At 35.8% G+C, this 26374-nt stretch overlaps 1 protein-coding gene across 1 annotated transcript in view; it reads right to left on the bottom strand.

The window, feature by feature from the left end:
• Positions 1 to 26374, bottom strand: part of LOC101895015 (cyclic nucleotide-gated cation channel beta-3) — a 122133-nt gene continuing 95759 nt past the window's right edge. Inside the window, exons 8-11 of the mRNA XM_059125671.1 lie at positions 3292 to 3459; positions 2744 to 2945; positions 2397 to 2563; positions 1 to 498 (exon numbers count right to left, since the gene is read on the bottom strand). Of these exons, the coding sequence (XP_058981654.1) occupies positions 179 to 498; positions 2397 to 2563; positions 2744 to 2945; positions 3292 to 3459 (857 nt within the window). The 3' untranslated portion in view covers positions 1 to 178. The remainder of the gene's footprint in view (positions 499 to 2396; positions 2564 to 2743; positions 2946 to 3291; positions 3460 to 26374) is intronic.

The following is a 26374-nucleotide window of genomic DNA, read 5'->3' as shown; positions in this document are numbered from 1 at the left end:
CTGATAATGATGCTGATGATGATCTGTGATGATACGAACATTTGAGAGTGATAATAATGAAGGTAAGTTCTTGTTGTAATTCTTGTTTTTGTTGTTGTGATAATGGTGGTTGTCATGAATAACATGATATGTACATCATCGTCATACCGATCGGCTGATGGGGCAGCTCGCTCCCGTGTTATATGATACTCTCACGATTTCTCTCCAACTCTTCGGTCTCATGTTCCGGATCTAAGCTCGATGTTGACGATACGCCACATATTTGCATTTCGATTTCGGCCAAACGATTCTCCAGATCCCATTGTTGCTGCGACAATTTCGTATTTAAAGCTTGATTTTCCGATTCGACTGTGTGTAAACGTTCACGCAGCCGTTTAATTTCATCTTCGAGGGCTTCATGGGATCCCAATAGTGGTGTGGTGCCGCCACCAACACCACTCGCCGCCGATGTGCCGGTGCCATAGCAATCCAAGTGGGAACTGGAATCGCAAATGTGACCTGGAAAAAGAGAAAGACATTATTTACATTTGGTTTTAATGTAGAAAGAGAGAATATTGGTGATTTTTTTTTTAACATTGCACAAAAATTGAATAAGAACAAGCTAAATGAAATTAGTCGAATTTGCTAACAGATGTACTATACTCTCAACCTATGCCAGTTTATTTAAAGACTAGCAAAGGCATGGTAATTCGTCAGCGAAAATTTCACTTTAAAATTTTAGATTCGTTCAAACGGTTCATTTTAGACCTTTGTAGTACTCAAAATCAAATTCAAGTTTTTCTTTTTCCGGAAAAAATAATAGGAAAATGTTCACCCTTAATAGTAGAAAATCTTCAAAATCTTTCATTTTGAAGATTGCCGAGGAGGACGTTAGCCGGACCATTCCATAATTTTTCAGTTCAAAACTATTTCAATGCCTCCATATATAAACCCTAGAATCGAACAGTGGCCTTAATATCCAGCTTACGGATTCAAGCTCTATCAATTCACCCAAGGGCATATTAGTACCATTTGGTGCTTTTCGATTATCCACAGTACGCATTCCCAAATCCACCTTTTTTATCTTAATACTATGTATCCGCACTGGCCTCCATATCAAATTTCAGAATTCCAGATCTATCTTAAGACCCATCCCTAAATTTATTATCAAAATCTTCGTACAATTATACCACGCATGTCCAAAACCTTAACATCAAATTTCGTAATTCCACCATAGTATGGAGGGTAAATTAAGTTTGTCATTCCGTTTGGAACACCTCGAAATATACATTTTAGACCCCACAAAGTATATATATTCTTGAATAGCATCTATGTCGATTTAGCGATGTCCGTCCGTATATCCGCTTTTGAACGAATTGAAGTAGATTAATAAAATTTTACTCAAATGTATATTATGTCTGCAAGACTTTTGGTAATGAAAATGGGCCATGTAGGTCCACATATAACTGTACCTCCCGATAATCGATATTTTGATGATTTTCGTGACAATATTCATCGGAATTGTTTTAAATTTGGTATTTGAAGTTTGAAATGAACACTACAGTCTATGACAGAAAATTGTCTGTGTAGTTCCACGTCTTGGTATAGCCCCCATTCACGGTACCCCCTGGTATTCGGTATTTTGATGATTTTAGCGATATTTTTCACCGGAATTGTTTCAAATTTTGTGTTTGAAGTTCGTAGTGGATACCACAGTCTAAGACAGAAACTTGTCTGCGCAGGTCCACGTCTTCAAAATTCCAATAATACCGAGGAGCATCAGTATCTCACATTCCAAATTGAAAAATTCCAGCTCCATCCGTTCATCACAATTCCAATTTGTACCTAATATAGTACTATTCAGTACACATAGCTACACATTTCCAAAGCTTTCTACATACTCCTATCCTACACTTTCACAGTAATCCCAATTCAAAATTTTAGGATTCCACCCTGTCGGTTCGCTGAAAAACAAATGTTACTTCATTTAGTAGATATAAGTAAAATTCCATATCTCAATCATACACTCTGACAGTAATCTTATTTCCAATTTTCTGGATAGCAGCTCTATCGGTTCTTAAAAATCCAAAAAGTATTACATTTAGTACAATTCATTACACATAAGTATATTTTGTCAAATTTCAGAATTCCAAAATTTAAATTGTACCAAAGTTAGTACCATTTAGTTCACATGAGTACGAGTTTCCTAAAACTACCTACATACTTTAGCTCTACAATACAATTGTAACCTTATTTTCAATTTTAAGATTTTTAGTACTTTTTACTTCGAATTTCTAAAATAACCAGCTTATCAAGATTCTAGCTCCGCCGTTTCTATCGTGCGTTGGAGTTACAATCAGGTACCCGTTTTTTACAATTGTGTACATATATTCTACATAACTCCCACGGAAACCTACCTGTTCGACTTGGTTGCGACTGCGGTCTGGTTGAATGATGTGATGTGGCTCTGCTACGGGGTCTATCATCTGAACTATGTACACTAGGACTCATAGAGCCCGGCGATTCAGTGGCACGCTGTATGCGTTCACTGTATGTTTGACTGGAACGAGGGCTAGGAGCTCGACTGCAAAGTGAGAAAAGACAAGATGTATTGTTATAGCTGTTATAAAAACTGAGAGAGAGAGAGAGAGGAAGAGCTGAAGCAACTCTTTCTCTCTTTCATTCTCTTCTAAGAATTCGTATGAAATGCTTTCACAGTTTCCCTTACCTATAACCCGTATGAGGCGGTTGTGATGATTGCGGCTGATGTTGTTGTGACTGTTGTTGCTGTTGCTGTTGTTGCACTTGATCCGTGGGATGCGTTTGACGCATTTGTTGCATTCCAGAAAATGGCACTAGCGGTGCTGGTGGTAAATACATATCCTCGAGTGTGGTGCGACCACATGTCTCCAATAGACCCGGTGTGGACTGACAACGGCCCATGGCAACTGTATTAAAGTATTGTACTGTGTATTGTATTGTATTTTTGGGTTTGTTTTTGGTTTTTTGCATACAATTATAATAAAGAAATAAAAATTTGAATTTTTTATAAAATTTTGTTGTTGTTGCATGTTTTGGTTTTTCGATGTTGTTAAGAACATAGACGAAATTGTTATCAAATTAAATTGTTTGTTAGTAAAATAAAATATATTTATATGGTTTTGAATTGTGAATGGTCAATTATGAAATGTAATATAATCGAAAAAAGCAGAGAATTAAATCAAACTGTATCGAGTTTCGAATTGGTGTACAAAAGAAGCTTCAATGTGATGGAAATAGAGAGAGAGAGAGAGGAACTATTTTCAGCATTACCTTTTTCCAGTGGTGCTTTCTTGTATTTTTCCAAACGTTTAACCGCTATCGACTCCAGGCGAACCCTTGCCGCCGGATATTCTTTGAGCACGTCCCACATATCTTTTTTGCTCAGAACAAAGAGATCGCTGTAGCCTACCGAACGCACGGATGCTGTGCGACGATTTCCTAATAGAAAAAAATAATTAATTTACAAAAGTTACTTTCAAAATACCGTGTATTTTAAAGAAACCTATTTAACAAAAAAGTTAAAAGAACGAAATAATAATCACCTTACAATGAAAGGGATAGGCTCATGCACTTTAATTTGGGAATATTTTTTACTAAATGGGATGACATAAAAATTATGAGAGGTCAAACGAAAAATACTAGAGAATGACGGAAATACCAAGGAAATTATTTAAGGACCACATGTAGATCTCACCGTGGAGGTCTTTAATACAAAAAAAAAAAGGTTTTCGGTGGAGGACTTCTATACCGAAGAGAAGGCCTTCCGTGCATAAATTCCCTACAGAATAAAAGGTCTTTCAATGGAAATCTTTGATAAAAAAAAATTGAGGGCTTCCTCAGTACACAATACAAGTCTTTCACATGGAGGTACTTTATACAGAATTGAAGTCCTCCCAGCATACAAAATAAAAAGTCTACCAGTAGAGGTGTTCCATTCAGAATAGAAAGTATACCAGTGGGGGTCTGCTGTACAGAATAGAATAATACCTCCCATGGAGGTGTTTGTTGTTTCTATTCCGAATAGAAAACCTTTCAGTGGAGTTTTTCTATTCCGAATAGAAGGCCTCCCGATGGAGTTCTTCTATTCCGAATAGAAGGCCTCCCGTTGGAGTTCTTCTATTCCGAATAGAAGGCTTCCCGATGGAGTTCTTCTATTCGAAATAGAAGGCCTCCCGATGGAGTTCTTCTATTCGGAATAGAAGGCCTCCCGATGGAGTTCTTCTATTCGAAATAGAAGGCCTCCCGATGGAGTTCTTCTATTCGAAATAGAAGGCATCCCGATGTAGCTCTTATAATCCAAATATAGGACCTCCGATGAAGGTCTTCTATAAAGAATAGAAAGCCTTCCAATGCAGGTCCTATAGAGGCCTTCTGTACAGAATAGAAGGTCTCCTAGTAGATGTCTTCTATACAAAATAGAAGGAATCCGGAAAGGTCCTCTTCCTGTCGATATCTCCTATACAGAATGGAAGGCCACCCAATGAAAGTCTTCTATTAAGAATAAAAGGTCTTCTTATGGAGAATTTCTATACAGAATAGAAGGTCTCCAACTATATGTTTATGGAGAACTTCTACACCAAATATAAAGCCTACCAATGGAGTTCCGCTCTACAGAATGTAAGGCCTTCCAATGGAGTTGTTCCATTCCGATGGAGAATAGAAGGACTTCCGGTGGAGGACTTCTGCACCGAATAGAAGACCTTTCTGCGGAGGATTTCTTTACTGAATAGAAAGCCTTATGTTGGAGGCCCTCTCAGTTGAGGTCTTCGGGAAAGAATGAAAGGTCTACCAATGGAGTTCTTCTTTACAGAATAGAAGGCCTCCCTATGGAGTTTTTTTATAACGATGGGGACTTCTACACAGAATGGAAGACCTTTCTGTGGAGGACTGAATATAATAGATAGCCTTTTCTTGGAGGACCTCTATACCGAATAGGGTTTTTTTTTGGAAAAAATAAAAGGCCTCCCAATAGAGTTGTTCTATTCCGATCGAGAATAGAAAGATTTCCGATGGTGGACTCCCACGCCGAATAGAAGTCCTATGGAGGTCTTCTGGAAAGAATAAAAGGCCTCCCAATGGAAGTCTTCTATACAGAATTGAAGAATTGAAGAAACTTCTACACCGAATACAAGGCCTTCCTGTGGAGGACTCCTATGCTGAATAGAAAGTCTTTCAGTGGAGGGCCTTTCAGTGGAGGGCCTTTCAGTCGAGGTCTTCTGGAAAGAATGAAAGGCCTCCCAATGAAAGTTTTTTATACAAAATAGAAGTCCTTCGATGGAGAAAATTCTACACCGAATACAAGGCATTCCCGTGTAGGACTTCTACGATAACAATGGAGGTCTTCTATAAAGGTTGAAGGCCTTCCTAAGGAGGTCCTCTATACAGAGTGGAGGTCTTCTATACAGTATAGAAGGCCTCTTATTACATGTCTTCTGTACGATGCAGATAGAGATTTTGCTCTCAAAATAGAAAACCTTCCTGGAGGTCTTTTACACGGAAAGAATGTCTACCGACGGAGGTCTTCTATTTAAAATAGAAGGCCACTCTTCGAAATCTTCTATTGAGTAGAGTGCCTCCATTTCGTCAGCCTTCTGTTTGGAATAAAGGGGCATCGACTTGGAGATCGTTTATACAGGAAATAACGCCTGCCTCTTGAGGTCTTCTTATGGAATAGAAAACCTTTCTGTGAAGATTTTCTGTATAGACGAGGAAGCTCTTATTTCGAGATGTTCTATACAAAACATAAAGGTAAGGATTTGATGGGTATTTCCCTGTGTTTCATTTAAAAATTCGTTTTACATGGAAAGGGATTTAAAATAAAGTGATGATGAAAATAATCGTATTTCCGACAATATACTGGTAAATTTTTTCAGAAAAAAATATCGGGATTTTTTTTTTTTAATTTAATGTGATTCATGCACTATTTATTTTAATTTTGTAATATTTTCAGTCAATTAAAAAATGGACATTTATATTAGAGGATTGAGAGACCAGAAAATCCTCATTCAAATCCACTTAACATTTTTAATCTAATTTCGGTAGCTTTTTCAATGATTCTGTTTTTTTTTTTCATATATGGAATTTTTATGGCCTCTCACCTCTAATGCCGTGTGTTTAATTTTGTATGTGCTGATCTATGAATAGATTCATCTACTTTCAACAATCATAACATTTCTAGTTGATTTAAAACCGAACTCATAATGGTATGTCATACCAATTACTATGTGTTTGTAAATGTAACAATAAAACAATAAGAAAAAAAAATAATTCATAAAAAAAAGACTACAACAAAAAGTAAAAAACGTAAAACTAAATAAATAAATATAAAACAATTGGGTCAACATCAGTAACCATAAATTGACTCAAAGACAATAAAAAACTCACCATAAATATATGTTTTTTGCAAATATTATAAAATATTTAATTAAATTAATAAAAATAAACCGAAAAGAAACCAAACTATGGGTAAACACAAAAAAAAAAAAAAAAACATAAAACGTAGACAAATTGAATCGAACTGAATAATGTGAAACAACAGTTTTTGGTTTACAGCCAGGCAAAGCAATACAATCGGTAACGTAGTGTGTGTATGGAGAGGAGGAGAAAAAATAAATGGGGGAGAGGGTACACCCATACATCAGTTGTTTAATTGATCATAGACAGGATATGGAAAAAACTTACGGTAAGTAGACAAATATATGCACTCGCACACACACATATACACGTACAATTATAATTGCATACAACCACAAAACAATTTTTGCAATATGCAGTTTTTGTGTGTGTGTATGTGTTTTTGTAAATAGTAAAATACAGAGTAAAGAAACAACAATTTGTTTATTTACGGCATAAATAAAGTAATGGGCAACACATTTCATTGTTACCGCCTAAAATTAGGTTTTTCTATTTATTTGCGTAAAAAATTAGATAGTGATATATTTATATTAGTTTTTGTAATAATAAAATTTAATTATATGCTATTTAAGAAAATATTATTTGGAGTAAATCTAATTAAAATGCGTGTTGCATATTAACCATAAATGTATTATTTGTGTAATAGAAATATTATTATTTATTGGTTCTTCTTCTTTTTAATTTTAATTCAATAAAAATTAATAATAATTTGTATAATAAAAATGTTCGATATATATATGTACTGTTATACGTATGACAGTAATAAATTGTTTCTTTTTGGATTGAAAGCTTTGGCTTCAATGAAAGCACTTTTCGTTGTGTTTGGTGGAACCCATTTCTTTGTTTCAGTTAGATCTCTGGCGAAGACACATTTAAAAAGCTTTGTAATTTGCGCATGCTTACACTACGAAAGCATTTGGTAAGCATTTGTACGAAAGTTTCCAAAGCCAGGGATGGGAATTTTGCATTTACATATGAACAAATTTATAATAAATTGATTTTTAAAAAGTTAAAAAATACCCTCCACCATTTAGCACGAATTTGGAAAATTTTCCAAAAAAAAAAAAAAAATAAATAAATAAATAAAATAAATAAAATCCATTAAAAATTTTGTTAAAATCTAAAAATACCGATTATAGCCGTTATACCTATGTACATAGGCATTTTTTGTCATAAACCATTACCATTTTCAAATTCGAAACTTGAAATAAACGGTGAATAATGCAGCTAAAATCGAAGACCTGAACCTGTATAGACAATTTTCTTTCACAGGCTGTAGCACCCATTATGAACCTCAAATAGCACATCTCTAACAATTTCGGTTAGTATTGCACTTAAAATCGCCAAAATACCGAATATAGGGAGATACTGATATATGGGGCTTATACAAAGACCTGGACCTACATAGACAATTTTCTGTCATAAACTGTAGTTCCCATTACCCCATCATAAACCATTACCATTTTCAAATTCGAAACTTGAAATAAACGATGAATAATGTAGTTAAAATCGAAGACCTGAACCTGTATAGACAATTTTCTGTCACAGGCTGTAGCACCCATTACGAACTTCAAATAGCACATCTCTAACAATATCGGTGAGTATTGCACTTAAAATCGCCAAAATACCGAATATAGGGAGATACTGATATATGGGGCATATACAAAGACCTGGACCTGCATAGACAATTTTCTGTCATAAACTGTAGTTCCCATTACGAACTCTAAATACTACTCCGGTGAATAATGTCGCTAAAATCATCAATATATAGAATATAGGGAGGTACCGTTATATGGGGGCTATACGAAGACGTGGACCTGCACAGGCAACTAGTAAATTTGAAATAAATCCTGTGAATAATGCCGCTAAAATCATTAAAATACCGAATATTAGGAGGTACCGTTATATGGAGGCTTTATGAAAACGTGGACCTATATGGCGCGTTTACGAACATAACCCACCTACTGGCAAAATAAACACGTGTTCAAAATTTTAGCCTCCTATCTCAATTCGTTAGAAAAATAGCGTGGTTGCAACAGACAGACACAGAGTCAGACAGACGGACATCGCCAAATCGACTTATATTTTAAACCTGATCAAGAATATATATACCTTGTTTTTTCTTACATGAGTATTGAGACAATACAACAATAAAAGAGTAGTGAAATAACTGACTGACTGACCTTTATCGTTTCTTTTTTTATACCCTCAACCTTGGAAAGGAGATTATATTAACTTTGTCATTCCGTTTGTAACATCATTGAATATTCGTCTTAGACCCCATAAAGTATATATATTCATAATCAGCATAAAATTCTAAATCGATTTAATTATGTACATCTGTGTGTCTGTGCGTCCGTCTGTCTGTTGAAATCACGATACAGCCCACATTATTTGACGTAGAGCGTCAAAATTAAGCAGAGCTATTTGCATTGTGTCTAGGATGGTTGGTATTGAACATGAGATATATCGGTCCATGTTCTGGTAACGGTACCTCTCGATATTCGGTATTTTGATGATTTATGCCACATTTTTTAAGGGTTTTGTCTGGAAATTGGTATTTGTAGGTCATAACGGGTCCCTGTGCGTGTGGCGAAACATTGTAATTATAGGTCCACGTTTTGGTGCAGCCCCCATATAACGGTACCTCCCGATATTCGGCATTTTAATGGTTTTTGCAACATTTCTTCTAAGGTTTTTTTACCCTATTAAAAGTTTGGCCCAACCGAACTTAATGTTTTTTTTTTTTTTAATTGTTTGTGTCTCGTACCATCGCTCATTGCCGCAGCCCGAAGTCAAGGAAGTGGAGGGAAGAAAACAGCAACATCTGCAAAAATGGTTCGAAGTATGGTTGCTTCGCCTGGCAGAAAGTGGAGAACTGCCGAATTTCGTTTTCTCCCATGAAAAAAAATCGTTGTCCAGCAGTTTGTAAACAAACAAAATGATCGTGTTTACTTGCCAAAGAGGTCAGCAGAAAATGTGTACCCTCGGTTGGCCACCAAAACTCAAGCGCCGGCCATAGTGATGGTGTGGGCGCCATTACTGCCGATGGTCGCTGTCCGCTCTTATTAATCGTCTGTGGCATCAGAATAAATTCCGAATATTATCGCGAAAATATTCTGGATGGTCTATTAAAGCTTTGGCCACGCTAACATTTTGGCCGCAGACCTTGGACATTCCAACAGGACTCAGCACAATCGCACTCAGCACGCGCGAACCAAGAATGCTTCCAAAATGAGGTTCCTCGCTTCATTTCCAACCTACAATGGCCATAAAAATCTCCGGAAACCAATCCGTTAAACTATTGTGTCTGGAGTATTTTGGAATGCAAGGTTGGCAATAAAATATACCAAAGTGTCGATCACCGCAAGCAAGCGCTTCGCCGGGAATGAAGGTCATAATTCGTGCCAAAGGTGACCATTCGAACAAAACTAAATTTATTCTAAAATTTGATGCTATTTCCGACATTTATCCTTTCATTCAATAAAATTTAGATAAAAATGTAAACATTATGGCGTTTGAATTTGTTACAGTTTTTTTTTTCTCAGCCTGTATTATGTATTGGGTAAAGGAAAAGAGATAAAATTCTGAAATTTGTTGTGGTTGTCACATTTGGTATCTGTGTCTGAAATTTGGCTTTGGTTTGGAAATGTATCTTATATTTTTACGAAGTTTACTAAAGAGTACTATATTTGGTTTTAGGTCAAGGCATAGGGTTGGAGCCTTCAGATTTGATATTGAGGTGTCTGGTGATATGTGGAATTGAGAAATGGTATTGGTTTTGGAAATGTGTACTACAAGTGCACCAAAAGTACTAAATAGTATACAATTTAGTACTGGATGAATGAGTAGAGCGGAAACCCTGAAATTTGATATGGATGTCCCTGTTGGCGTCTGTAGTTTAAAAGAAGGTGGAGGTGGTTTGGATATGCGTGCAAAATAGTACGATGTTTGGTATTTGGTGAAGGAGTAGTTCAGGATTCCTCAAATTTGATAGTTTGCATTGGGTGAAGGACTTTGGATGATGTCTTGAAATTTGATATGGGTGTCACTGTTGGTATCTGTAGTTGAGAGAAGGAAGTGGTTTTGGATATGCGTGTTATAATTGTTCTAAATGGTATTAAATTTAGTAATGAAAGAAATTACAGAGCTGATATCCTGAAGTTTGTTATCAAGGTCATTGTTTGTATGTGAGGTTGAATATTTGAAGTTTGTATGAAAATGAGTCCCACAATTATATTGAATAGTACCATATTTGGTATTGGGTGAAGAAAAGATCTGAAATCCTGAAATTTGATATTTGTGCGCCATGCGGTTATATGTATTATTCGTCCAAATGGAAAGAAGTATGACACATCCGATCGAATTCAGCCTAGAAGCAAATACTTAAAATTTGTTGAAAATCTGTTCAGATATGGCTATAGCTCCTATATATAAGTTTCAACCGATTTGGTGTTAAGTCCCCCACATTCGTAACATGCACTCCACAAAAATGATTTTTAATACCAGATATCAGACACATCTAAAAAAACACCTCTGCCACATTTTAACGAGATCGGCTCAGAATTGAATATAGCTACGATATATGTATTTTTGTCCAGAAAAAAAGTAATTTCTTCCGATTTTATATAAAGGTAATCTGAAAGTCACCCCATACCAATAATATTTGATTTGAGAGGTCACACAAAATCACTTTACCTCATTCAAGTGTAAACGAAACCGATTAAGATATATATTAAGATATAGCTAGTTTTAACCTATTTAAATTTTAAACCGCTCTAATGCCTTAATACACAATTAATACCTAAATTGCCAATATGAACGTTTATTTGCTACACGGGACCCTATAAAACAGTTATAGTGGTGTTGGGCATCATCAAGTCGGCCCCGCCCCTTAGTGGTTTGTTATTGTCTTTCTTTGCTTTAAACTCACCCTTTTTAATATCATTCCTAATTATTTTTTATATATTTTTTTTTTCAACATCCTTCACCTGAAGCATTTCCATTTTGACATGAATTATGCAAATACCACAATGTAAAAAAATGCATTTTCAAGAGATGTTCAGTTTATTACTATAATGAAAATACATTGAAATAAGTATAATTAACAAATGTAACGATTTTTAATGAAAGTATGTAATTATAATTTTCCAAAGAGGGCTCTCATTATCATTACAACAATTGTTCTACAAAAACATTTAATTAATTGTTTTAACTATACATGAGTATGTAAATTTAAATCTCTGAGTGTACTCACATCCCTGTTTGAAAGTGATTTCCATTGCCGTCATAAAGTGCGTTCATATTTGGCACACACCCTCATTAAAGCAGTTCTTAATTGCCATAAAAATATGCATTTTTTTGTTGTTTCAAACCAATTTGTAGGGTTACACGTAATTGGAGTTTAGTGCAATTTTCACAAATATCAATGTGTTGAGTTATGCAGGGTGGAAAGTTGCACGTCCAATATACACACGACGTGAATGTTGGACAAGTGTCCAGGAAACATCCCTTTAGGTTTGCCGCACACATACCCATACATGCTGGTGCAAGGGAAGGAAACACTGCCCAATGATATCCACTGCGGTGTCTGCTGTAATAACATGCAACATTATGCATCATTATTGGTAATTAAAACCATATTAAACGTCCATTGATATGACAGCTGTGGTTATTCCGGCTTTTCTCCGTATAGGCAAAAATAACTTGTATTGGATTTTTCCGCATATATATGTACATATGTAAATGCCCGCGCAACAATAGCAAATCAATGTAATTCCGAGAAAAAAATATCACATAAAATTTTCCCACCCAAAAATTTGTTATAAATTAATAAAAGCGAAGTTATATTATTTGGCTTTTCATCCATCAACTGTGAAATTTTAATATTGTATCCTGTCATCCAGCGAACGTGGCCTCCTTTCACAACTGCATTTCCACATAATTTATGAAAATGTGATTACGGCCTAAATGACCAATGAGATAAAATGTTACGCATCGGGATAATGCAACGAAAAAACAAAAAAAAAAAAAATGCAGCCATTGAAAATCCATTATATTGATGGAGTGGATAAGTGGTAGGTCCATTTTCAATTAGGGAATGGCTTTAAATGCAGTAACATTTTTAAAAGTCCAGAAATATATTTAAGTTAACAGTGGAGGTTCTTTAACTGGGAAGATAGTGTGGTTTCGGGGATACCATCCAAGTGATAAGCACGTCAAATATCAAGAATTTTCGGAATATTTCCAAGAATGTCATTTACAAAAATAAAAAAATAAAAAGTTAAAAACAGTAATTTGCCATATGGGCTCTTTTAATATTTTTCATATGGGCTCTTTTAATATTTCTCAGGGCTTTTTGTGTTTCTTTTTAGAAATATCTATTCTTACCGGGCAATAAACGAGCATCTTTAAGGAATTCTTCCGATGATCTATAGACCATTACAAAAAAAAAAAAAAAAAAAAAAAAACAAATAAAAAAGCAGCTAAGTTCTGCCAAAACTTGAAAATTTTCAAAAAAAAAAAAAAAAAAAAAAAACAAGTAAAAAAGCAGTAAGTTCGGCCGGCCCGAACTTTTAATACCCTCCACCATTTGCAACGAATTTGGAAAAAAATAAAATCCTTAAAAAACTCTGTTAAAATTTTAAAAATACCGAATATAGCCGTTATATTGGGGTCTATACGACGTGGACATACATAGGCATTGTTTGTCATAAGCCACTACTATATTCAAATTCGAAACTTGCAAATAAACGGTGAATAATGTAGCTAAAATCATCAAAATATCATATATAAGGAGGTGCCGTTAAATTGGAGCTGTGCGAAGACCTGGACCAGCATAGACAATTTTCTGCCACAGACTGTAGCATCCATTACGAACTTCAAATACCACATCTCAAACAATTTCGGTGGGTATTGTACCTAAAATCCTCAAAATACCGAATATAGAGAGGTACCGTTATATGGGGGCTATATGAAAACGTGAACCTACTGGAAAAATAAACATGTGTGCAAAATTTTAGCCATATATCTCCATTCATACGAAAGATAGCGTGATTACACCAGACAGACAGACAGACAGACGGACAGGCAGACAGACATCGGTAAATCGACCCATTACGCCATTTCGACCCAGTATCACCCATTACGCACCTCAAATATGAAATTTGAAATAGTTCCGATAAATAATGTTGCTAAAATCATGAAAATACCGAATATCGGGAACGGCTTGCATACGCAATTTTTCCCATTGGTATCTTCCAGTACGAAATTTGAAACGATGCCGATGCTGAAAACATCAAAATACCGAATATCGGTAGGTACCGTTATAAGGAGGCTATAAGAAAACTTGGACCGGAATACAAAAAATTTTGTCATAGACTGTAGTACCCACAACGAACTTTAAATACGAAATTTTAAATAATTCTTGTAAATAATTTCGCTTAAATCATGAAAATACCGAATATCGGGAGGTACCGTTATATGGTGGTCATACGAAGATCTGAACCTGCATACAAAAATTTTTGCCATGGGTTGTAGTACCTATTACGAACTGAAAATATTAACGTGCCTTCTATCTCAATTCGTTCGAAAGATAGCGTGATTAGAATTTTACGCTGATCCTATGATTATGAATATTTCGAAGTGTTACAAACGGAATGACAAAGTTAATATACCCTCCATAAAATGGAGGAGGGTATAAAAATATATACATATTAGAGATTCTTTGTACAAATTAATCCCCAGAGAAAAAATAGATAAAAATTGTTGAAAGCCATTTTGAACAAAAGAAAAACAAGAATTTGACATTTTCTGTAGGTAAGAAAACCTGTATTGTTCTTACCCTCCACTATATGGCTAGTTATACCCTTACCCTCCACTATATGGCTAGTTATACCCTCAGCCATATAGCTAGTCATACCCTCAGCCATATGGCTAGTTGTACCATCAGCCATATGGTTAGAGAGAATGTATATCATTTGATATGGCCAAAACGTTTCTCATCGAAATAACGATTCTAGACCCTAGATCTGTTTTAGTACATTTGGAGGTTTAGTACATTTGCAGGAAATTAAGCGATGTCTGCCTGTCTGTCTGACTGGTGCGCACGATAACTCTCGAAGGGAGTATCCGATTTGGTCCAAACTTGGTACATTTTAATATCATTGTCAAGCTTTATTTAATTTATTGTCAAGAACTAGATTTAGTTCGGTAACTCTCCCTCAAAAGGTCGACATTAAAAAAAAAAACAAGTAAGCAAAGGCTACAGTCGTGCGGGGCCGACCATGTGATACCCTACAACACTATATGTTAATAAAGCATTGCTCAGATATTACCCTTAGCTTTTTATCCAAGGGCATATGCCCAATATTTACGCACTCCGTCTGTTGTTAGTTGTTGTGGTCCATTCTACAGCCAAATACAATCCAGTGGTCATCCAAAATGCTAGAGTTCTTCCCTGTCCTTAACCCTCTTCTCAGGCAAAATTCCGTGTCGATTGGTTTCAATTGTGTGATCAGAAAAATTTTCTGTTTTTGATTCATTTGAACCCCTAAATATTTTGCGATCATCTCCAAATGCAAGAGGTTCCACTGTATTGCTAAATTTAGACTAATCTCCTCTACGATATTTGGCTATATTTGTCAACGAAATCAGCATAAAAAGCCAGAAGTCCGCCTTTTGTGCATTTTGGATATCGCGTGTAAGTTATTTTTAGCGTTTTGGTAGAATGGAAATGTTGTTTTTTTTAACACAAAAGTAGTGGCCCATTCAACCCGCTGTCCTAAACTCTAACCTCATGCGACATTTCGTGTCATTTGGTTTCTATTTGTGGCCTTTATAACGGATGCATAATCAGGAACATTTTTAGTTGTTGGTCCAACTAAATGTATTGCGGTCTTCTATAAAAACAATAGGCCTAGCCCTTCAGAGCCTAACCCTTCCCTTATGACAATTTTCGTGAAGATCGGACGATAATTGCAATCTGTATATAATAACCCCAACCTGTGTTGTGAGGTGAAAAAATATTACAAAATGTGTACTTCAATATAATAAGTCAAATTGAAAAAATCGCATACGAGAAAAAATATGAAAAAATTAAAAAATGCCGCAAAATACTACAACATCTATATTAACATCATTACTGGCAACTTTTTATGCGTTTTTTTTTTTTAGATTTTATTCTTTTATGCAAAGAGGGCATTCTGAATTGACAAAATTTGTCAAAATCGGTACAGCCATTCTTGAGATATAAGCATTCTAGCAAACATCCCTTTCCTTTGTATACACACAATTTATATATTTCGCTAAAAATATCCGATATATTTACTATGGGCATCTACGTAACGGTCAGAATTGACCTGTTCGTCTATTTGTGATTTCGCCGGGATTAAAAATGTTCGCGGTTTAATGGAAAAATTTGACTTTTATTTAGCATAAATGTTGTAGCATATTTCACCCTCTAAATATTACCCCATGACCATCAAAATTGGAAGGCTTCTGCCCCTATGCTCTAGCCCCATGCTGACTTCCGCTTCGATTTGTCTATAATTGCGACCTGTAGAGCAACTGCAAAATCAGGATTTTTTTCAGTTTTTGGTCTATTTCAACCCTTAAATATTATACGATCATCTCCAAAAGAAATAGGGTTCTATTCTGAGCTTAACCCCACCTACACTCTAAATTTCGTGAAGATCGGGCCATAATTGCGACCTGTAGAGTGATTACAAATTAACATGGACAGACGGACAGACGGACATACATAGCTAGATCGACTCAGCGCGGCGAGATAGGAATCAGTGCTAATTCAGGTACAAAAATGGACAATATCCACCAAGTATCAAAATCACAAAAGGATCGAAATCACAAAGGATCAAAATTTAAAATTATTGTAACTCCTATAATATGTGACGTAAGAGTCCGATTATCTTCAAATTACACACATCTGGATTTGATGATCGCTTGGGTTATTCAAAACTTTGGCCCTTTGTGGGGTAGGTGCCAGAAGAAATGGTGCGATATCTACCACCGTTATAGCAGCTCTTTTGTTGATAGAAATATTAAGGTGTAACAAGTGTGAATTTCGCTTTGTATTAGTTTCATGGATATTCAAAATTGTTGCCATTCTTGGGGAAAGTACCAGAATGAGTGGACCAATATATCCCATCTTCATAACAAATCTAGTGTTAGTAGAAATAATGGGATGTAAGTAATTTGAGGACAATTGAACTTTTATATCACATTTTATAAGAGTTATAATTATTCAATATTTTGACTCTTTGTGGTAGAGGTACTTGATGCCCATTATCGCACCCGACCTAGCACCGATTCAAAGTAGGAGTAAATCGGGCTACCTTTGCTTTTTCTGTGCAGTAAAATATTATATTGGAAATGTCGACCTTCTTTGTGGTGAAGATACTACTAAGTTGGATAATAATATAACGATATACGAAGTTCGGACCATATCGGATATTCCCTTCGAGAGTTATCTTTCACAATGCAGACGGACGGACGGATATCGTTAGATCGACTCCAAATATCCATAAACGGATTTGGTCCAAAGATACCTAGTGTCTCAAGCCGTTACCTCTCTAGCCATACGACATACTGCATAATTATCACATTTTTATGAGCATTTTTACGAGATTTTTTAGATGTTATCCTTTCCTGTCAAGAGTTTTTTTCCGTGGTAAAGAATATTCGATGTTTTTTGGATTTTTTTCCATTTCCCCCTTTAAACATTATCCGTTCAAATTTTGAAGGGTATAAACAAGTAAACCAGCAGCTAAGTTCGTACTTTTAATACCCTCTACCATTTTGAAGGATCTTGAAAAAGCTCCAAAAAATACCGCTGAAAGAAAAACCGTTATATGGTGGCTTCAAGAAGACGTGGTCCTACATAAGTAAATTGTATAACCCATATTACCCATTACGAGCTTCAGGTAAGAAATTTTAAACAAGTAAGCAAAGGCTGTAGTCGTGCGGGGCCGACCATATGATACCCTACAACACTGCAATATGTTAGAAGCCCCCTTATGTCCAAATCCATTTTGAAAGATTTCGCTTTTGAAATTACGTCACGGAACACTGCCCAGATATTACCCTTAGTATTTTGCCTAGGGGCATTTGCCCAATATTTACGCACTCATTCGTGCTGTTAGTCGTTGCGCTCCATTTTACAGCTAAATATAATTTAATGGTCATCCAAAATGCTAGAACTTTTCCCTGTCATTAACTCTCTTCTCAGGCGCGTCAATTGGCTTCAATTGTGTGAACAGGATTTTTTTCTGTTTTGGGTTATATTTTGCGATCATCTCCAAAAGGAACAGGCCCATCTGTGTCTCTAAATTTAGACTCTTCTATATGATTTGATGTCTATGACAATTGACTATATTCTTCAACAAAATCAGCATAAAAAAGCCAAAAATTCGCCTCTTGTGTATTTTGAATATTGCCTGTAAGTTATTTTCAGTGTTTCGATAGAATGGAAATGTTGGTATTTCTTCCCACAAAAGTAGTGGTCCATTCTACCTGCTGTCTTAAACTCTAACTTTATGCGAAAATTCGTGTCCTTTGGTTTCTATTTGTGACCTTTATAATGGCTACAAAATCGGGACAATTTTTTAGTTGTTGGTCCATTTCAACCCCTAAATATATTGCGGACGTCTTAGAAAACAATAGGCCTAGCTCTTCTGAGCCCAACCGTGCCCTTGTCAAAATTGTCGTGATGATCGGACGATATTTGTAAAAATTATATAATATCCCAACCTGTGTTGTAAGGTGAAAAAATATTACAAAATATTATAAGTCAAATTGAAAAAATCGCATGCGATAACAAATATGAAAAAATAAAAAAAATGTCACAACATTCTACAAAATCTATAATAACATTATAATAGACATCTTTTTATGCGATTTTTTTAGATTTTATATTTTTATGTCAAGAGGGCATTCTGAATTGACGAAATTTGCCGAAATCGGTCTAGCCATTCTTGAGATATAAGCATCATCCCCTTCCTTCTATATATACATTGTATATATTTCTCTATATATAACCGATATATTTACTATCGGCATCTACGAAACGGTCAGAATTGACCTGTTCGTCTATTTGTGATTTCGCCGGGATTAAAAATATTTGCGGTTTAATGGAAAATTTTATCGCAATTGTTGTGGCCTCTTTCACCCACTAAATATTACCCGATGACCATCAAAATTGGAAGGCTTCTGCCCAGCCCTAAGCTCTAGCCCCATGCTAGCTTCCGCACTTATTGGTCTATAATTGCGACCTGTAGAGCAACTGCAAAATCAGGAATTTTTTCAGTTTTTGGTTCCGTTCTACCCCTAAATATTATGCGATCATCTCCAAAAGAAATAGGGTTCTATTCTGACCTTAACCCCACCTCCATTTTCAATTTCGTGAGAATCGGGCCATAATTGCGACCTGTAGAGTGATTACAAATTAACATGGACAGACGGACAGGCGGACGGACGGACATACAGAGCTAGATCGACTCAGCTCGGCGAGCTAGGAAGATCCATATATACTTTCCTATGTGGGAAACCAATATTTCGTGGTGTTACATAATTTTTGGCCCAATCAAACTTATAATACCCCCAACACATAGTGTTGTAGGGTATAACAATTCTGATGAATAATGTCCCTAAAATCATTAAAATACCGAATATTGGGAGGAATAGGTATATGGGGCCATATGAAGACGTGGTCTTGCACACGCAATTTTTGTTATAGCCTATGGTACCCATTACGAACTTTAAATACGAAATTTGAAACAGTTCCGGAAAAATGTCGTTAAAATGGCCAAATACCGAATGTCGGGGGTACCGTTATATTGGGGATATACTATATCGTGGACCTATATACTCCCAAAAAGGGAAAAAACTACTCAGAAGCAACTCCTTGTGTAAAATTTCCTACAGTTCAATTAAAAAATCTGGCAGAAATCAAAATGCCGAATATCGGACAATATGGGGGCTATACGATCTGGTGGACCGATTTAGCTCATGTCCTAACTTGACTTGCCTGCAGATAAAATACTGATTTGTGCAAAATTTTAGCTTCCTCACCTAATCCGTTTTGACTCTAGCGTGATTACAACAGACAGACAGGCGGACGGACAGGGCCAAATCACCTTAAATTTTTTTCGCTCAACAAGAATATATATACTGTGTTATGTCTAAAATTAATATTTCGATGAGTTACAAACGGAATGATGAACTTAATACATTCTCAATACTATTTACGTAATGGTCAGAATTGAACTTGTTCGTCTATTTGTGATTTCGCCGGGATTAAAAATATTCGCGGTTCAATGGAAAATTGGACTTTTATTTAACACAAATAATATGGTCTATTTCACCCACTAAATATTGCCAGATGACCATAAAAATTGGAAGGCTTCTACCCAGACTTAAGCTCTAGCGCCATGCTAACTTTTGCGTCGATTTGTCTATAATTTCGACCTGTAGAGCAACTGCAAAGTCAAGATTTTTTCAGTTTTTGTTCCATTTCAATCCCTACATATTATGCGATCATCTCCAAAAGCAATATGCTTCTATTCTGACCATAACCCCACCTAAATTTTTAATTTCCTGAGGATCGGGCCATAATTCTGATCTGTAGCGTGATTAAAGATTAACATGGACATGGACATGGACCTGAAAAAAAAGTTGCTCATAAAACTTAGGGAAATTTTTATATGGGGCTTTTGATATGGTTATGGAAAATCAATCAAAACCAATAGTTAGGCCTGGCAACTCAAATGTATTCTGGGCTACTTCCCAACACACATAATGCCATCCATCCATCCATCCATATGTAGCAGTTCATAATCAGAGCTGCGAAATTCAATCATATTTAATAAGAATTTGAACCCGGATCAACCCCCAAAAACAAATCCTATATGTTCTATTGCAAAATCAATCATCGTGGAGTTTTATATCGATTTCTAAAATTCTTATTTTTAGAATTTTTAGAATTTGCAGACTCGACATCTGAATTTAGATTTTCAGTGCTTAAGGTCGATTGAGCAAAAGTCGAATTAGGTATACCAGATCTTAATATTGAACAAAAATCATCAATCATACATCCTCCATACTATTCTTGCTAAAGAAAACCACATTAAACCCGCAGAAAACACTTTAGGGTTTTTGGGTTCAAAAGACACCGCAATTTCCAAAGGCTAATACAACTCTCTTACATTTGCATCTGAATGCCTATTCTGTCAGTCGTGTCAGTGTTTTGCAACAAACGATGAAAAATGAGCGAACCTTTTTCACGACGTATACTTAACACACTCTAACTGTTGTCCGTTGCTCATACGTCATATTAAATAAACTTATTTAAAGAGACTTTGGCCTCCTGTGAAGTCATATCTTTACAATATCTACACGCACACATACAAAATAATCTTTAAACATTTTGTTATTAAAAAACCCACGAAATTAAAAATTCTCAATTATCGTTATGAAAAATTCGAATACGTGCACTTCCTACCTGCCAACCATTCATTATCGCAGCCAGCCACAATATAAATTTTAATATGCGACTGTAATGAGATGTAATTACATTTGTATGCGTTAATTTTTCTTCGAAATCGAACAAAAATGCATTTAATGAATGGCAAAAAAAAATGAATACACAAAACAACGGACCAACAATAACATTTCATTAACGGAAATCTTAATGCATTTATGCCGGCATTAACCGTTAAATGCTATCGATTTATGTTAATTAATATTAACGGTGACACATTAACAATATTTTTATACTTCGGGGCGAAAATAATGTTTAAGTATAATTAAACGACCAGATGAATGGCAAAATGATATCCTTAGGGCAAATAAAGGGTAAGGCGTGAAAAAGTTGAGGCCAATGGCGACGGTTCATTGTATTTGCCATAAGACCGCCTGAATGCATTGTTATGGTCTTCTGGTTGTATGGGGAGGATGCAATGTTTTTTTTTTTTTTATTTTATGCCAATGCATTGCATATTGAAATATTGGTCTTCGACATGTGATTTTGAAGGGAGAAAAAAAAAACAAAAAAAAAACTATCTTCCCCACTTCCATTCCATTTTGCGCCATGGATATCAAAAAAGTGGAACTGCTTCCTTCATTTGCACAGCATGCCGCAGGATAAAAATAAAACCTTGTGACTATATTAGTTTTCTATGAAAATAAAATGTGAAAATATTCCCCATAATTGTTTTTCATTTGACATTATTTTAGCTGGTATTTCATATTTTTATGCACTCCATCATTGTATGAAGGGTATATTAAGTGTGTCATTCCGCTTGCAACAACTCGAAATATACCCTTACCAAAAAATATTTATTTACTTGAAGCAAGTAGATAAAATTTAACTCAAATGTGTGTTTCGCCTTCAGATCTTTTGGTATTGAGAATGGGCTATAATGACCCACGTTTAGGTATAAGCCCCATATAGAGGGTGAGACAAAAAAAAATCCAACAAAGTCAAATATCATCATTTTTACATTTTTATACTCTCCAACATACATAGTATGAAGGGTATATTAAGTTCGTCGTTCCGTTTGTAACTCATCGAAATAATAATTTTAGACCCAACAAAGCATATATATTCTTGATCAACGTTAAATTCTAAGACGATTTAGCTCTGTCCGTCCGTCTGTCCGTCTCTTGTAATCACGCTACATTCAACAAGAATTAAAATAGGAAGCTAAAATTTTGAACAGATCTGTCTTTCGTCAGCCGCCACATTTTTCAATCGAATTGTGTACAATTGTTCACAAGGAGTTCTTTATGAGCACTTTACCACATAACAGAGAATTGTCTATATAGGTCCACTATAGTGTATCCTTACGGAACCACACGATATTCAGTATTTTGATGATTTTAGCCACATTTTTCAATGACATTTTGTAAGTACTTTACCCCCTGGAAGGGAATTGTCTATAAAAGTTCACGATATATGTGTAGCCCCATATATCGGCACCTTCCCATATTCGGTATTATTAAGATTTTAACAGAATTGTTAATAGATTTTATTTTATTTTATTTATTTTATTATTATTATTATTATTATTATTTTTTTTTTTTTGAAAATTTCTTAATTCGTCCCAAATGGTGGAGGGTATTCAAAGTTCGACCCGGCCGATTTTACTATTTTTTCCTTGTTTTTATACCCTACAACACTATGTGTTGGGGGTATTATAAGTTTGATTGGGCCAGAATTTATGTAACACCTCGAAATATTGGTTTCCCACATAGAAAAGTATATATGGATCTTCCTATCTCGCCGAGCTGAGTCGATCTAGCTAGGTATGTCCGTCCGTCCGTCTGTACGTCTGTTCATGTGAATTTGTAATCACTCTACAGGTCGCAATTATGGCCCGATCTTCGCGAAATTTAAAATGGAGGTGGGGCTAGGGTCAGAATAGAACCCTATTTCTTTTGGAGACGATCGCATAATATTTAGGGGTTGAAATGGACCAAAAACTGAAAAAATCCTGATTTTGCAGTTGCTCTAAGGTCGCAATTGTAGACCAATCAAAGCGGAAGTTAGCAACGGGCTAGATCTTAGGGCTGGGCAGAAGCCTTCCAATTTTGATGGTCATCGGGTAATATTTAGTAGGTGAAATAGTCCACAACATTTGTGTGAATATTTTTAATCCCGGCGAAATCACAAATAGACGAACAGGTCAATTCTGACCGTTACGTAGATGCCGATAATACTTATATCGGTTATATATAGCGACATATCTACAATGTGTATATACAAAGGAAGGGGATGTTAGTTAGAATGCTTATATCTCAAGAATGGCTGGACCGATTTTGACAAATTTTATCAATTCAGAATGCTCTCTTGACATGAAAGAATAAAATCTAAAAAAACGCAGAAAAATATGCCAATAAAGATGTTAATATAGATATTGTAGTATTTTGTGATATGTTTTTTTATTTTTTCGCATGCGATTTTTTCAATTTGACTTATAGTATTGAAGTGGATATTTTGTAATATTTTTTCACCTTACAACAGAGGTTGGGGTTTTTATATGCAGATTCCAATAATCGTCCGATCCTCACAAAATTTTTCCCAAGGGTAGGGTAAAACTCAGAAGAGATAGGCCTATTGGTTTTAAAGATGTCCGCAATATATTTGGGGCTTGAAATGGACTAACAACTAAAAATGTTCCTGATTTTGGAGCCGTTATAAAGGTCACAAATGGAAACCAAAGGACACGGGATGTCGCATGGAGTTAGAGTTTAGGACAGCGAGTAGAATGGACCACTACTTTTGTGTGAAAAAATGCCAGCATTACTTACAGGCGATATCCGAAATACACAAAAGCTTAAATTTCTGGCTTTTCTATGCTGATTTCGTTGACGAATTTAGCCAAATATCGTGACAAGCAAATCATATAGATGAGTTTAAATTTAGAGAAATAGAGCGGTTAAAATGAAACAAAAACAGAAAAACATTTCCTAATCACACAATTGAAGCCAATCAACATGCCTGAGAAGAGAGTTAATGACAGGGAAGGATTCTAGCATTTTGGATGGAAAATGGACCACAACAACTAACAGCATGACGGAGTGCTTAAATGTTGGGCAAATATCCCTGGTCAGGCCAATGCTCCGTGACATAATTTCAAAAGCGAAATCTTCCAAAATCTATCTGGATATAAGGGGGCTTCCAACATATTGTAGTGTTGTGGGGTATCACATGGTCGGCCCCGCACGACTATAGCCTTTGCTTACTTGTTTTTTTTTTTTAATTTTATTGAATAAAAGCAAAAAATGTTGGAAATAACATCAAATTTTTAAATGTGTTTAGATTTGTTGGAATTGGTCACTTTTGATACGAATTATGGCCTTCAAACGGCCAATGAAACCGTCACATGCTGCCCGAATGTTGCTCTGTACGGTATTTTGGCCCATTCCCGACGAAGCGCTTGCTTGAGGTGATCAACACTTTGGTATTTTTTAGTGCCAACCTTGCTTTCCAAAATACTCCAAACACAATAGTCCAACGGATTGGTATCCGGAGATTTTGGTGGTCATTGTGCGCAGAAACTGAAGCGAGGAACCTCATTTAGTAACCATTTTAGGGTGGCGCGTGCTGAGTGCGATGGTGCTGAGTCCTGTTGGAATGTTCTGGCCTGCGGCCAAAATGTTTGCGTGCTCAAGGTTTTAAAACACTCTTCAGAATATTTTCGCGATAATATTCGGCATTTATTCTGATGCCACGGTCGATTAGTACGAGCAGAGAGCGACTATCGGCTGTTATGGCGGCCCCCACCATCACTCATCACCATGGCCGGCGCTTGAGTTCTGGTGGCCAACCGAAGGTTCACATTTTCAGCTGACATCTTTGACAAGTAAACAAACTGCTGGACAATGAATGTTTTCCCATCGGAGAAAACCAAATTCGGCAGTTCACCACATTCGGCCAAGCGAAGCAACTCTTTAGCTCTTTTGAGTCTATTTTCTTTCTGTTTCGGTGCAAGTTCTTGCACTTTTTGGAAATGCAATGGCTTTACCCTGAGCTCATTTTTCAATGTTTGCCGAATGATATATTGTGATATGTTCAGCTCACAAGCCATTTTTCGGCCAATACGACGGGGGTTTCGATCAAATCTTTGCTTTACTATTCGAACCATTTCTACTGATGTTGTTTTTTTTTTTGTCTCTCCCTTTATTTTTGGTCAACATTAATGACTGTCTCTTTGTCTGTCCGTCCGACTGTGGAAAACACTCTAGCTTCCGAACGACTTAAAGTAGGTTGATAAACTTTTACTAAAATGTGTGTTTTGTCTGCAGGACTTTTGGTATTGAAAAAGGGCTATATAGGTCTTATATTCACTATTTTAATGATTCCACCTCCCTATATTCGGTATTTCAGTGACATTATTTAACGGAATTGTTTCAAATTTCTTATTGAGGTTTCTAATGTCTACAGTCTGCGACAGAAAATTGCTTATGCAGATCTAGGTCTTCGTAACTCTATCTCCCTATATTCGATATTTTGATGATTTCAGCGACATTATTCACCGGAATTGTGTAAATTTCGTAATGACTCAACACCCAATAGTACAAAGACTAAAGGACTATCTAAAGTGGATTTTTAAACAATATGTTTTCAAGAGACAGAGCAACACCAAATGTGGTTTTTAATAATTTTTCTTTTCAATGAACAAAGGACCTAATTTAAATATGACCTTAACGTTAGAATTATTTGACCCTGATTATTTTTTATATTATAATACCCTACAACATTTTGTGTTGGGGGTATTATAAGTTTGATTGGGCCAAAAATTATGTAAGACCACGAAATATTGATTTCCCACATAGGAAAGTATATATGGATCCTCCTATCTCGCCGAGCTGAGTCGATCTAGCTATGTATGTCCGTCCGTCCGTCCGTCCGTCTGTCCGTCTGTCCATGTTAATTTGTAATCACTCTACAGGTCGCAATTATGGTCCGATTTTCCCGAAATTTAATATGTAGGTGGGGTTAGGGTCAGAATAGAACCCTATTTCTTTTGAAGATGATCGCATAGTATTTAGGTGTTAAAATGGACCAAAAACTGAAAAAATCCTGATTTTGCAGTTGCTCAACAGGTCACAATTATAGACCAATCGAAGCGAAAGTTTGCATGGGGCTAGAGCTTTGGGCTGGACAGAAGCTTTCCAATTTTGATGGTCATCGGGTAATATTTAGTGGTTGAAATAGGCCATAGCATTTGTGATAAATAAAAGCCAAATTTTCCATTAAACCGCGAATTTTTTAATGCCTGTGAAGTCTCAAATAGACGAAAAGGGCAATTCTGACAGTTACGTAGATGCCGATAGTAAAAATATCGGATATATATAGCGAAATATATACAATGTATATATACAAAGGAAGGGGATGTTAGCTAAAATGCTTATATCTCCA

Source organism: Musca domestica, unplaced genomic scaffold, assembly GCF_030504385.1.
Source record: "Musca domestica strain aabys unplaced genomic scaffold, Musca_domestica.polishedcontigs.V.1.1 35, whole genome shotgun sequence".
In the NCBI taxonomy this organism is placed as follows: Eukaryota; Metazoa; Arthropoda; class Insecta; order Diptera; family Muscidae; genus Musca; species Musca domestica.
Note: the sequence above shows the minus strand (reverse complement) of the source record. Positions and strands in the feature narration are given on the sequence as shown.